Source organism: Melospiza georgiana, chromosome 9 (genome assembly GCF_028018845.1).
Source record: "Melospiza georgiana isolate bMelGeo1 chromosome 9, bMelGeo1.pri, whole genome shotgun sequence".
NCBI lineage: Eukaryota > Metazoa > Chordata > Aves > Passeriformes > Passerellidae > Melospiza > Melospiza georgiana.
In genome coordinates this window covers 26,186,749-26,201,857 of record NC_080438.1, presented here as the reverse complement: position 1 = coordinate 26,201,857, position 15,109 = coordinate 26,186,749, and the positions used below count along the sequence as shown (strand labels likewise).

Genomic DNA, 15,109 nt, shown 5'->3' with positions numbered 1-15,109 from the left:
ATGTACCTAAAGGTGAATCCCATGAGCAATACCCTTAGCTACCCAGTCCTAATTTTGTAAAGTGTGAACTTCAAGTGAACCGAAAGAAAAAAAAATACAGGTTACCTCTAAGGATTGTGCTGACTTCACAATACATTCAGAAGTATGTCTTGTCAGTATTACAGAATCCTGTATTACAGATTTTGCAAATTTTTTGTGCCTACACAGACTCCCTGAGGTAGTGTTTCTAACGCTACTATTCATATTACTTTTAATAGTTTCCTTTGAATCCCTCTTGTAGTTCAAAACTGATCTTTTAGTGCCTTATTTTCCTGGAAAGGCCTCCTTAGCCTGGGCTAGGAAGTGCCAACAACACGACATTTCACTGCCAAAAAGGGGTAGTACTGGATCACAGAGGGATTTGCCTCAGACAAACACTTGCCAGCGCCTTTAGGTCACCGTCCAGCACTGCCAAGAGCCGGCAGGCTGGCTCTTCTCCCCCGAGACCTGCGGCTCTGCCAGCAGACACGCTGGCCAAGCCACTGTCCCTGGCTGCTGCCGGGGCCACCTGCACAGCCACGGTCAGGGAGCCTGGAGTCATTTCCCCAGGTGACTGGAGCACAGCCGCTCTTCTCCGAGCACAGGAGGAGGGGGAGAAGCCCTGGGGGAGCAGGGATCCATGTCCGGGCTCCAGCGAGCCCTACCCTGCTCCACAGGCCTGGGCAGCGGATGCCTTCATCGCTCTCCTGACGGGAGAGTGTAGTGGGGAGGGGCCGGCCCCTTCTACCGCCCCTGCAGGGACAGGACCAGAGGAAGTGAGACACGGGAGAGTCAGATTAGATACTAAGAAAAAAAATTGTGCCCCGTGAGGGTGGTCAGGCAGTGAATAGGTTGCCCTATGGTGTCACCATCCGTGAGGGTGTTTGGGAGGCGTCTGGAGCTGGCGCTGGGTGCTGTGGGTATAGCGGCTGTGGTGATACTGTACGGGGTGCACGGTTGGACTGGGGGATCTTAAAGGTCTCTTCCAACTGTGCTGATTCTATGCAGAAGAAGAGGCCTGGGAAGAGAAACAAGGGGAAAAACTAGGATGGCTGTTGGGGGTAATTAAGAAGAAAAAATATGCTGCTTATTCCCTCATCCCCGCCTGCCGCTGTGGCACTGAGGGAGAAAGGCCCTGAACGCCGGGGAGACGGGAAGGGGGGCCGAGTCGCCCCCTCAGCAAAGGGGGTGTTCTGAGGCACGGGGGGCTCCCCGGCAGGGCCGGGGCGGTGCGGGCACCGTGCCCGGCTCGGTCCCAGCCGCCGCCGCCGCCCCGCAGCGCCGCCGCCCTCGGGGCGCTCCCGCCCGCCTTCGCCCCACAATGCACCGCGCCGCTGACATGGCGGCCGGGCCGGACTGAGCCGCTGCCGTCGGGGCCTGCAGCAGCCGCAGCCGGGCATGGCGGGGGCGCCGCGCCGGCTCCGCTAGCGCCGCACACAGGTACCGGGGCCCGGGGGCTCTCCGCGCCCGGGGGCGGCGGCCTGGGGGGAGGCGGGCTCAGGGGGTCCTGTCCGCGCCGGCGCCCCCCGCCCCAGCCCTGCCCCGCCTCGACGGCCCGCCGCGGCCTCGGGCCCCGCGCCCGGGCGGGGGAAGCGCCGGGTCCGCGGCGCGGGGGCTGCCGCAAGGTCAGCGGGGGGCCGGGGGCGCATCCGGGCCGGAGCCGGTGCGTGCGGTTTGTTGTTCGTACGCCCCGTGGAATTAAATAATGCGGGGGGAGAGGGCACCGCAGCCGGCGAGGCCCGCGGGGAATGCCCCGTGTGCGGGGCTGCCCTCGAGAGCCGTGCCCGCTCCGCCGCGAGAGGTTCTCCTTGCCGTGGATTACGATCTGCCTGGAGTGACACCCAGGCATCCCTTCGCCTACGTGGTTGTGCTCTTTTGTTGGCTTATTTTGTATACAAATACAGCTGAACGACTTTGCTGCTTTTGCAATATGTTGCAATTTGCCAGTTGGCTGAATGTGTCATATTACCTGAGGCCTCCTGGCTTTTAAGGTTGTTTCTGGGTATATCAAAGGAAGATGAGCTCATAACACACAGAGAAACAATGCAATCGCATTTAAGCTAAGGTAGAGATTAGTACATTAAAAAGATAGTTGTATTTAAGTATGGATCTAATAATTTTTTTTATATCCATGCCACCTCCACATCACTTGGCTTCCTGAGGACTGTGCCCTGGTTTTAGGGGTCGTTGCATTTGCTTGAAAATAGAGGATACATGTTGTTTATGGTTTTGGCTTGTGCTCCCGGTTTCAGTGGTTGCTTTTTGGATAGTCTGACCCCAGATAGTTATGACATAATTATTTCCGTGACAAGAAAAGTAAGCTAGCCATGGAGCTATGACTTAATTACAGTACCTGGCAGAAGATGCTATATTAGGAGTAAGAGGTCTCTTTTACAAATACCAATTTTGCAATGAGCTTTTTTTTAATCATTTTTCCGCTTAACTTTAGTGTAAACCTTCATAAAATTAATTTTGTGATAAAATTACCTTTTCCCAAGAGATATATTGGGATGTGTTCCCAGAAGATAGCCACAGAGGGATCAGAAAGTTCCTCCTGTGTTCTGTTCTTGCACAGAGGACAGCTGGGACTTCCTTTTCATACCTCAGCTTGCCGTGCTCAGTGCCCCAGGACACCTGCACTGTGCAGGGCATTTATCCAATTCTTCCTCTGAAGGGAATTGCTGCAGTGGGGAGAAAGAAAGGGGGACAGGATTTCCCTGTGTTGTGCTTGAAAGCAAGATATTCCTGAGGAGCTCCTCTTGACTGTCTTGTGGCTCTGCTTGTCAGTCATGCTTCAGGATTGATACCATAAGGCAGTCTGACTGCCTGAGAGTATGTTCTGTGTTCAGTTTGCAGTCCTGGCTTTTTAAACTTTACAAAGCATTTCTACTACAATAAGTTTATTTTTGTCTCTATCTTAGTGAAATAATGCAATACTGGTACTGACTTGTATTGAGAACCCATAGAAAGAAGGATCCTGCAGTTTGCTTAGTGGATTAATTTGCACAATGGAAGCAATGCAGTGAAAGTCAACATTTCTTGTGCTTTTGGCACATTAACACTATTTTGATATTGCTTGGTAAATCATTTAACTTAGAAATACAAAAGACCTAAATTTTGTAACAGTGTCCATGAATTTATTTTTTACTCTTTTTTTTTTTTGTTTGTTTTCACAGAAATGCATGCATACATGCATGTATACTCATACTGTGTCCTTGGTTTGTAATTTTGATTCTAAGGTTTCAGCAGTCTTTGGAAAAAACCCAATTTATCAGATGTTCTTAGATTTTATTTTCATTTCTGTTGATGCATGAAATACTGCTGCCAGCAAGAAGTAACTTTCAGATTTTAGTTTTCGGTGTCAGCAAAGCTTGACACAGGAGTCTGGAATCAGTTTTGTGTTACAAACGATTGTGACTCAGTCCGCTGAGCGTGGCTGTGTTCTTGACAGCTTTCCTGGAGTTGTGATTTTCAGCGTGTTTCTTCCAGTAGGGAAAGTGCTGGATGCTGGTGAAGAGGCACAAGGGTATGGTAGAAGATCTGTTTGCTTTCCCTGTGGTTTGTGAACTGGTTTGCAGCTGGTATGGAGCAGTTCAAAGACCATCCCTTCCTCAGGGATTCCAGTTTGAGTGATGGGCTGGTTCACTGTTGTTTAAATACAAGATCCAGATAAGCTTCTGTGCCACAATACATACTGCTGTATTGTCATTTAGCATAGCACTGAGCATAAGTGGAAGGTTAAGATCAAGGTGAAAAAATTAGTTTCAGTGTGTGGCTGCCATTTAAGCCAGTTTTATGATCATCTGAGGCCTCTGGAAGTCTCTGAAAGGCTCTAAACCAGTGCAGTGCTGTGTTGTGCTCCCCCAGCCTCCTCGTGGGTCCTTGGGCTGATGTGTGTGTTTGGGTTTGAAGTTCAGTATCAGTATCAGTTCCTGCTCTGCTCCCACATGAATGGTGCAGCACTTGGGGAGACTTGGGGCGGGTGCTGCCCCTCTTCAGGGTTCGCTGCACTTGGGTCTGAGGTGTAAAGAACTGCTGCAGTAAAACAGAGCTTCAGAACCAAAATGTGCAAAAGCATGAGGAGCCTCTATGGAATAGAGAGGTGGGGGAGACTGTTAGTGTGGCTGAGAGAGGACAGCTGTGCCGAGCTTGGCACGGGAGGCAGCAGCAGTAGTAGGGTCGGAAAGAGGTACCCAGTTCTTGGCGTTGGGTGACGTTAGTTTTTCTCACCTTCCCAGTGAGTCATACAGTGCTGTAGAAAAAACAGTGAGTCAATGCAGAGTAATCTGTAACAAGCATATCCCTTATGGATCTCCCATCCAGCATATTTTGCTCACTCCAAAATTTAATTGTAAGATATTTGCACAGACCTGTGTTACTAAGTTTTGTATCAGCAAAAGCCTTTCTTGTTACTTCATTTATTCGGCAGTACTTCTGTAAATCAGATATCATCTTGTGACAGTGTTATGTATTTTCTACATATGTATATAGACATAGTTATATATCTAATGATTACTCCTTAGATGTTTTCAATCTTCCACATAATAAATACAGCATCAGAGCTTCCTGTCTTCACTGAGCTCAGAGTGCCAGTTTTGTTGCATCCTTGATTTGTGTGTTAAAGTTTATGTACGCTGTGCCGACTTCCTTCTGGGTAGATTTTGGCAGTATTATCCTTACCAGGATAAATTCTATAGCCTGTAGTAAGAGGGAGTTCTGGAACACTATGTAGCACTTATGTTTGTTACTAAGAATATCGATGGGTTTAGTGCTGGTGGAGTCTGAAGCGCTTTAGTGGCCAGTAATCTCTGATAGTTTTAGTTTTAAGTACTTTGGAAAAACATCAAGCATGAATAGTAGGTTGTACTGAGTTATGTCTATTTCATCGTGAATCAAACATAAATGTGTGATAATTTTTTAAAAACTATTGACAAAGAACATGGGAGAGGTTTGTAGGAGTTCTCAGACAGAAAAATGGGCCCAAGACCCAGAAAAGACCCCCCCACCCCAGCACATTAGGGCTGTCCGTAGACATCACCTGTGCTGCACTCTGAGCAGAGTGCAGAAGACAACCTTTCCTATTGTTCCTGACTGTGGCTGTAACCTTTGTTTGTAGAATTTCCTTTTATTTTTGTTGAGGAAGTTCAGCTGGGCTGTATTGGTAGTGAGGCGAGGGGGGCTCTGAGGTTAATCACCCCACTTAGTGTTGGAAGGCTGGCTGGGAGATTTGAGCTTAAGGACAATCATAATGGGAGAGATAAAAGCAGGTCTTGGATAAAATACAAGTCTCCATATCTCAAAGGAGGGAATGCTTTATAGAAACAGGGTGATAACACTTATATTTGTAGTACTTTTTGTGTTTATATTTTATCTAGTACTCCCCAGGGAAACAAAACTTAAAAGCCTGTCATCTTTCCCTTTAGTTGCCTTTCTACACTGTAGTCCCTACTTTTGGGCATTTCAGCCAGTTGGGACCACATTTTAGAACATATTTGAAGTAATGGCAAAGGGTCATTGAGTTTTGGTCTGTTTTCTGGAACAATTATGCCTCAACAGAGGAGAGGTCTCTGCTGAGGGGGAAGCAGGAGGAAGTTCCATTTCCTTGTAGGGAGTAGCTACAAATCAGACAGGGCTCCAGCACGTCTGCTCTGCTTGCCCAAGGGGCTGTGATAGAGAGTGTGACAGAGGAGCACAAAGTGAACGACTAGGAAACCAGGTGGAGTCAGTTCTGCTGTTAATGAAATTATTAAAAAAAGCTTTGCAAAAGAACAACTCAGAAGGCAAGAGCTCACTGTTTAACTTGGCCTTCATCTTTGAAGAGGCCCTGTTATGTCAGATTCTGACTCCAAATGTATGTGTTTGAGGGAGTTGAATACAGTGGAACAACTTGAGAGGAAGAAGTGGTAGAAGAGGTAGAAATATCTTCTTGAAAGTTTTTTGGTGGTTTTCTTTTCCCCCCTGTTTGGAAGTAAGCCTTAGTCTGATTCTTTGCAATTCAAATGCAGAGTTTTCTAATGCTTGTCTGTAAAGTGGAGGAAACAAAAGAAACTGGCAAAAATGAAAGTGAAACATTCTCGTGTCTTCATTTTGTGAGCCGAAAATGAATTCTAGCCAAAGCTGATTTAAACATTTTTAAATTGGTTGCTGTAGGTAGGTATAGATTTTTATACTTTTCTGAAGTTTAAGGTCAGATGGTATCTTATCTGACCTCAAGCTGTTGTATTTCAGCCAGATAATTTTCCTAAAAAGAGCCAAGAGCTAGATTTCGGAGGAGTAATTGGCACTGTACACTCAGGCAGCAGGGTAAACTGAGTCCCATGTAAGACTGGGATATTGAATTATTGAAATATGCTAAACTGGTTTCAACAGGTTAATCATACCCCATTTTGCAGACACTGGTTTTGTTGCCAGCCTGACTGGGAGAAAATTCTGCTTTGATTCCAGGTCTTGCAATTTGGTATGAGCCTGAGCTTGTAAGAGGTGCCATCCAGGTTTCTACAAAGATGCCACCTCAGCACTGATTCACTTCACTCCAGTGCTTTGTTTCCAACCAACTTATTTTTTTTAGAGGCACTCCTTTCCCCATTTCCCTCTCTCCCTCTGTCATGTAGATGGCCAATATCTGACAGAGGATGATCTTTTTGTGTCTGTCCTGGGTTCAGGAGAGGTTTCTTTTTGTTTCTCATACTGAGTTTTATTAGTTGGTTTGTTTTGCAGTTTGTTGTGAGATGGTAATTTGGTTGCTATTGAATATGTTGCAGGAGTTAAAATTATTTTTTGTTAGCTAAATTATTTCCATATTAAAGAGCAAAAGGAAAGAAAAAGAGACTCCAAAGTTCAACAACATTATTATTGCACTTGCATTTCAGATTCTGCATTCATTGTGGAACTGCTGACTTTTATTTCATACAGAGTATTGTCTTATGAAATGTCATGACCTCTCTTTATTCGTATTTCTTAGGAATAAAGACTATATATGCTTTTTAACATTATCTACTTACATTTGATTACATTCTTGATATGCAACACTATCACAGTACTCAAATCATTAGCTCAGTTCTAGTTTTTACTAGCAGTTTCTTTAGTTACTTTTCTCATTTGATTAAAGATTATATATTCTCTTTGAATATTTAATTGAATGGATGAGATAAAATAATTTGAATAATTTTTGCAGATTTTTTTAAAACCTACAACGTGACACATAAAAAACCCCAAAACGCAGCCCCACTTCTCCTCCAATGCTGGAGTTTCACGGTAACTTTAATCTGGAAGTGGTGCCAACAGGAGTTGTCCCCACCCTGCGAGTTGTTTGTTATTGCCAGGCGTGCTCCTCCTGCCTGGTGCCAGCTTTATGTTCGGCTGGATTGGTTTTCTGGTTTGGTGGCCGGCAGGGAGGGAAGGAGCAGCCCCGGGATGGGCAGGAGCAGCCCCGGGATGGGAAGGAGCAGCCCCGGGATGGGAAGGAGCAGCCCCGGGATGGGAAGGAGCAGCCCCGGGATGGGAAGGAAGGAGCAGCCCCGGGATGGGAAGGAGCAGCCCCGGGGAAGGAAGGAGCAGCCCCGGGATGGGCAGGAGCAGCCCCAGGGAGGGAAGGAGCAGCCCCGGGATGGGAAGGAGCAGCCCCAGGGAGGGAAGGAGCAGCCCCGGGGAAGGAAGGAGCAGCCCCGGGATGGGAGGGAGCAGCCCCGGGATGGGAAGGAGCAGGCCCGGGATGGGCAGGAGCAGCCCCAGGGAGGGCAGGAGCAGCCCCGGGATGGGCAGGAGCAGCCCCAGGGAAGGAAGGAGCAGGCCCGGGATGGGCAGGAGCAGCCCCGGGATGGGAAGGAGCAGCCCCGGGATGGGAAGGAGCAGCCCCGGGATGGGAAGGAGCAGCCCCGGGATGGGAGGGAGCAGCCCGGCGGTGGCCGTGAGGGAAGGGCTGTGCGGCTCCGGCTGGAGCCGGGGCTGCCCCGCGCTGCTTCCCCCGAGCCTGGGGCTGCCCTCGCTGTGCCCCCGGCCGCAGCTCAACGTGGAATTGCTGGGTCTTTGTTGGTTTGGGGAGTTTTTCTCCTCTCCTAAGGTTGAACAAGTAAAGCATGATTAGTTTAGAATTTGAAAGAATCATGTTGCCATTTCTCTTCTGGTTGCATGAAATTAAAAACCAAACCCACCGTAGAGGTTAAAGGCCGGGGGATGTACAGAGCTGTAGCAGCGCCCCAGTCTCTAGAGCAGAGCTTTGTACCGGTGTCAGGGACTGGAGAAACTTGAATTTAACTAACCTGGGGGGACCTGGGCTCTCCTTACCACCCTGAGGCTTCAGCAGTGCTGGTACAGCTGGGCAGGAGTTCCTGCTGCTTTTTGGTTAGAATTGCTATGGGAAAGACTGGCTACAATCCAAAGGCAAATATTATTTGATCTTTGTGACTTTTGATCTCGAAGTAAGAACCAGGTGCAATCAGTATTTAATAGAAAATAGATGCAATATTAACTGAATGTGAGATAAAATATTTAGCCATTGGAAAGAATTTACGAATGGAGATTTTTTTTCTTCTTCAGTTTTTATATTTTACTAAAGAATGTGATGCTAACGGCATCTTCAGGAAAATTCTTGTGGCCTTTGTTTCTTTGATTTTTCACCTTTGAAAGATATGTATTTTCAATTATATCAATAGAGACTTAAGATAACTGTTTTTAGTACATGCTTTGTGTCCTGAAATATTTTCTGATTTGTGTCTCATTAAAATGAGATAGTAACTGTATTATATAGCCTGAAAAAAAAAATACTGTACTTCATACTGATAATATTCAGAAAGGTTTTTTTGGTTGTTGGTTTTTTTTTTCTTAAGCCGACATTTTAATCTGATCCTTTTTTCTGGTACTTGTTTTTAAAGTACAAAAGTATGCTGTGATACTTTTAATAGCTGTAATTCATAGAATTTTCTATTATTTTTTTTCTTCACCAAATGGTAAGGGATGGGTTCTTTAAAACCCAGAAATTTCCATGGGTCATGCATTTACCTAGCAAATATGCAGCTGGACAGGAAAGAGAATTTCTGCATGCCATATTTTGTTATAGTTTTACAAAAATAGTTTTCTTCTTTGTCTGATGCTTCATTCTCGGAGTTTTCAATTGCTGTCTAAATGTTATTACAAAGAAAAAAAATCCATTTTCTTGTTGCAGATCTTGCCTTCATTTTCTCTATTAGTAAAACTAATTCTTTACAAACAGACCCACTTGTGCTGAACCTCCTCCCGCTGGAAGCACAACCTTTGAGTTGTCTCCAGCATAAATCTCAGATGATCATATACCACCTAAAGGCCTGAGGTTTAGATGAGGAAAGTTAATCTGTAGCTAAACAAAATATGTACTATTTGTGTTTTTGGTTTTTTTTAATCTTACTTAATTGCTGGCAGTTAATTTATATGAAAATAGGAGGTGCAGGTGATCGGTCAGGTTTGTTATTAATACTTTGAGCTATATCTCTAAATGCTTTTTTAAATCAGTTAATAAAATGGAGCTTGCTAGCTGGAAACTGAATTAGTTTCCTCTAGTGGCTAATTTGAGCTGTGCGTTTATTGAGTGGTACTTTTTAGATGTGTTAATTTTTTTCCTTTTTTTCCCAGTGTAGTTGCAGACATCTTGGTTCTTGTTTTTGTTCAGAAAGCCAGAAATAGGAAGGACAGAAAAAAGCAAGCTGTTGGCAGGTTTATCATTGAGTGTTTTTTAGCATGTTCTGCCATTTTTTTGTCTCTTCGTAGCCCTTGTCTTTTAAATACAAATCAAAATAATCAAAGTTTTCATGAGTTTTATTTTAATACTGAAATGTATTGTGAAAATGTACTTATGCCTGTGGGAGGAATATGCTTCCTATAATAATTTATATTAACACCTTCCTTTAGAAAAGTTTTTTTAATGTCCTGTCTGCATAGAGATTTATCTTTTTCCTTAGTTTTTAAAAATGTCTTCTCATTATTTCTTCAGTAGACAATCAGCTACGATCCTTGCCTGCACAGAGGATTTAAAATCAACGGCAAATTGCTGAAGAATTGCACTTCAAGCGGTCTCGAGACAGGAGAAGCAGGTCTTCACTATAATGGAAGAGGCCAAGAGTTCAAAGAATGGAAATCATGACCCAAGGAAGTCTGTCCGTCTTGTCTGTGAGGAAGGCAAAACAGTCAAAGTTACAATTAATCAAAATTATAAATATAATAGAAATGACAAATCTGTGAAGGATGTCGGGAGAAGTTCTCCAAGTGGGAATAGCAGCAGAAAAAGTAAACAAAATGATGTTTGTTCTGAAAAACAAGGTGAAAATAAATCATGCAAAGTAAATAGTTGTATTCCTGGAACTAAAGATTTGGGATCAAGTGTTCAGGATCGAAGTCATGGAAAAGGAAAAAAATTTTCTAATTTATCATCAGCAATGGAAAACGTGAAACAGACAAAATCCCAGCCAATGGGAGAAAATGCTCCAGGCTCCCATGTTTCAGGGAATGGGGTCAGTATGGAAAGCTTAACAGCTACTCAGAAAGGGAAACTGGTGCTGGAAAATCCAGTGGGAGTTCATACTTTGAAGACTAGTGTTGATCAGGCTGGTGATCCTGGTAAGACTGCTGCAGATCAAAGAAAAATGGAGCATAAGCCTGATGACTTCAGTGAGTATTAGTTAACACTGCCTTATTCCATTTTCTTCTGGTGCAATGCTGACAGTCTGAAATGGGCTTTGAAATGTTTCTGTTGGTGTTATTTTTTCACATGTACGAAGTTGCTGGTTGCATTTAGAAAGAACATGATGTTCATACGAGCATATTGCTTAGGGAACAAGAGATTATGATAATAGCTGTCCTTTTTTCTTATGCCTAAGACCTAAACATCTTTGTAAGCTACTTAATGTGCGTGGGTTTTAGGCAATTTTGTGAATATAGTGTCTTAGGAAGGGGGAACCCTTTGTAATATCATTGCCACTCAGGGAAATGCCAGTTATTACTTCTTTTCAGAAAGATCAGGGGAAAATGGGCAAGGAAAGTTCCTATTATACGTAGAGGGGAAATATTTACTTCTTTTCTGTGACTGTTGTGCTCTTTTTGTTACTAAAAATGTTTTGAGTAGGCTTTGGCAGGTGGCTTTTTGATTTAGGGAGCTCTGGAATACCTGTCATCCATCAGTGGTTACCCTTTGAGTGTGCACTTCTTACAGATGTTTTTCAATGTCAAAATTAAATATATTGATCAAGCTTTGTCTCACCAGGCTAATTCCATAGCTCAGAATTTGTCACACTTCTTTAGAATGCTTTTTTTCTTTAATGAAAATACTGTTTTAAGATGCCAGCCAGTGTAGACCTTCTGTTTGAAGTATTTCCCACAGCTGCAGCAGTTGCTTGTATGGAAATACAAGGAAAATAACAAAGTGTGTGGTTTTTTAGCTGTCTTAATAGTGTTTAACAGGAAAAACAAATTCAAGTGGCAGCATCCTGTGATCAGTCAGCTCTTTGTAGACCCCCATTATGTACTGTGGGGACCATCTGTCACTGAGAAACCAGGACTTGAAAACTTACTCAGCTTTGATTCCTTGCTAGTCTGGGGGCACCGATCTCATTTGAAAGGGAAGAAAAAGGAGAAGAAAAGACAAAGCACAAATAACCCTCAGCTTTGCTTATGTAAAAGCGACTGGAATAATTTGCTGTGGATGTTTGCAGAGATGAGTGGCCTGTGACCAATGCATAGGCATGTGGAGGAACTGGCCCCGTGGCACTGGGCTGAGTTTTTGGGAGCAGCAGCGTTGCAGAGCTCAGTGGGACAGAGGTGTCACAGAGCGTTCAGGGGTGACTCCAGCAGCTTCCAGGCTCAGGGCTGGCATTGCCTGCTGCCTGCCTCTGTGGGGTCATTTGGGTGAACCTAAATCTCGGATTTACCTCCCTACAAAATGTGTTGTGTACAGTAATTTTATGCCTAATGTTTATTGTTTCTTTTACAATAGGGCGTGGGGATCTTGTTTACTCCGTTCTGGATGGCAAAACCCTTTCTTGCTTTGAACAATTGAGGAGACTGTGAATTTGACTGAAACACAGAATTAATCTACCTTTTTATTTTGTGTTTTTGACAGCACTCTTAGTAGCAGATTAGTCTCTGAAGTCCTTTTAAAATACTGCTTAACTTACTGGAACAGTTTTAATGTTAAAGGTGATCTTGGGCAGTGTTTGGATAAAAAACTGGAATGTAACTCTAATTTGTGTCTGGTTCTTAGCTGCTCTGTACTCTAATTTTCACTTTTCCTCTCCTTGAATGACTCTTAAGAAAGTAACTGTTTCTTCCTTTAGGTAAAATAAAGAATTCTGAATCAACAAAAGAACATGCATTGGAAGCGGATTATTTAGAAAACACTGGTGTTATTGATGAATCTAATCTGACAGTTGAACAGCAACTAGGATTGAAACAAGCTGAAGAACGTCTGGAAAGAGATTATATCTCCCGACTTGAAAAAGTAGGTTGGGTTATTTATCAGATAAAAAAGAAAATGTGTGTCCTCTTTCATTATCATCACCATATTTCTGGTTGGGTGGTGTTTCTACTACAGCCTGCTGCCTCTGTTTCTTTCTTCTTAATAATGAGTCACTTTCTGATCTAAACTAGTGTCTCCACTGTTTGGCTAGTTGTTCATCCTGGCAGATTATATGGATTAGAAACTTTGTGTTCCTTTCGTGGCACATGTAGCCTTTGCAGAACAATTTTAATTTTCTAGATCTGAACATTTACAATTCCAGTATTTAAATAAGATTTTATCTTATAAGATTTAAGTCTGGTTGTCTGGAAACTGAGAATGCAGGACTAAAAGAACCTTGAGCTTTCTTTAGTGTCTCTCACCAGTCTCAGTTGCTATATTGGAGATGACTGCTTAAAAATGTTCACCTAAATTGTTCTTAATATTATCTCTAGTGACACAAATGTTGAAGCCAGTGTAGGTAACCCAGAAGATTTTGTTAATATATTATGGAAGCATTTTAATCCCTCATATGTTGTCCTAGGAAAATAACCAAAAGCTTATTTCTTCTTTATCATAACATTGTGCACATAGGAAAATCATTCCCATTCCTGCAGTCAAACCTTCTTTAGGCTCTCTTTGTTCATTGGTCCTGAGGGTTTTTAGTTCCTGGTTCATTCTTGTTGCTTTTCTCTTGACACCCATTGTGTAAGTGGTGTTCAAAATTGGACATGCAATTCCAGCTGAAGTCTTACATACAAAGAGGAAAGCTGACTTCATCTCTCTGAAATATGGCATTTTCATTTAGGATCTCTGCTTTTTCAGCAGCAGTAGGATATTGGCTTAAAGTTGGACCAGCAATGATTCCCATGGCCTTTCCTTAAGAATTGGTCCATCAGGTGTTCCCAGCCCTTTATGTTTTGCAGTTGATAATACCCAAGGAATGATACTTTGCTGTGATATTATTTAGTTGGGGGTTTTTAATTCAATTTCTTTAACTTTTTTGATATCTGAATTTTTGTCATTTTACATTTTTTGTATTCTCTTCCAAGTCAGTATCTTTTATATTTATAGTCAGCACACTTTCTGTTGCATTTCCTACCTCTTCAACAAAAGTGTGGATATTTCTGCCCCCACAGGGACCCCTGCTGAAGAATACTTGGCACATGCTTCTAGGTAGGAGTGCTCTGAGGACAGTTCTCTCAGTTCTCTCAGCAGTTTTGCTCCCACCTTACTGTTCTTTATTTAGGTAGTGTTTATGGTCTCCTTCTGAGACTGATACTATGACAAGTGACAAAGACTGTAAAATTCAAATACAATGTCTGCTGCTGCTGCTTCTTGAAGAGCTGTGACTGATCTTTAAAAAAGCAACCCTAAGATTGGGTTAGTGCAATTGTTTGCAGCAGATCAGGTTGTCACCTCTGACCTGTTTTTTCCCTATGTGCTTATTAAAAATTGATTACAGTATTTTTCTGAATGCTAATTCTGACTGATGTCTAATTCCTTGGTTCATCTTATTTAGTCTTTTAAAGATATTCTTAAGTTTCTCTTTCCTGATGATCTGGAATCTTCCCATTCTCTGTGAGTTCTTTAAAATACAGCTGGCTCTTATAGATTAGCTCCTTGAGTATCCAAGGACAAATTTCATGAGACCTGGCTTATTAGGATGCATCTATCTTACACAAGTAATGGTCTGTAACTTTTCTGTCTTGTTATTTTGAGTTTTTGCCATTTTCATTGGATTAAAGCACAATTAGATGATTTGAAAAGTCTTCACAATAAAGGCAAAATAGAAGTTATTACATGATTCAGCCTTCCTGGCAACATCTATTAGCATAATACTGCAGACCAATATTGTAAAGAAACACAAAACTTTCCAGAAATACTTTTACTGCTGATACTCACTTTATTATAAAAGAATGGTAAAATATTTTTTATCTACTTCAATCATCAGACATCAAATACTTGAATCTTCCCATGTCACCAGGTGTAACTGTCTGTAGGTTGTTTTCCAAATGGATGTTTAATTTCATTTTACTAGGTACCTGTCTTAGAGGAAATAGGGTTAAAAAATTGGTAATTAAAGCAATATTTTAAATTTCAATTTACTCTGTAGCTGGGGAGTATCAGACTGGTTTTTTTTTCCAAAAGCAAAAGGTCAAACTCAGTAAGTGGTAAATGGAAAAACTTGCCCAAATTTAACAGTGGTTTAGGTCTTTATGTGGTAAGTCAAATTTGTTTAACTGATCTGTGATCCACCTCAGTGTCTTAAAATGGTGTTCATTCATTGTTGTGTCACTGTTTAAACATCTGGTGTTTTCAGTATACTTTTTGGGCTTAGTAAATATAGATGTATTAGAATTAGGATGAAAATGTGAAAGTAGTTTTTTTTCTCACCCAGCTATTGGAAAAGTCTAACAGATCTGGAGAAAATCTAATTTATTTTTTTAAACCCTTTTGTCTCTGCAGTGAGCTTTTCAAAAGGTTTCCCATCTCTGTAGCTGTGATCTGTTAGAGCAAGAAGATAAAATTGCAGGATGAGACAGATAAAGTGAAGTATTTGGGAACAGCCCCTTCTCTTGCAGAGCCCTTTCTGCCTTTGAGTCCAGCAGGTCTTAATGGTTTCCTGGCTGA

General features: G+C 42.7%; 1 protein-coding gene across 1 annotated transcript in view; it reads left to right on the top strand.

Annotated features, from left to right (window-relative positions):
• The first annotated feature begins 1,401 nt into the window (after nucleotides 1–1,401).
• Nucleotides 1,402–15,109, top strand: part of TUT4 (terminal uridylyl transferase 4) — a 45,249-nt gene continuing 31,541 nt past the window's right edge. Inside the window, exons 1-3 of the mRNA XM_058029783.1 lie at nucleotides 1,402–1,458; nucleotides 9,980–10,653; nucleotides 12,315–12,478. Coding sequence (XP_057885766.1) covers nucleotides 10,092–10,653; nucleotides 12,315–12,478 — 726 coding nt within the window. The 5' untranslated portion in view covers nucleotides 1,402–1,458; nucleotides 9,980–10,091. The remainder of the gene's footprint in view (nucleotides 1,459–9,979; nucleotides 10,654–12,314; nucleotides 12,479–15,109) is intronic.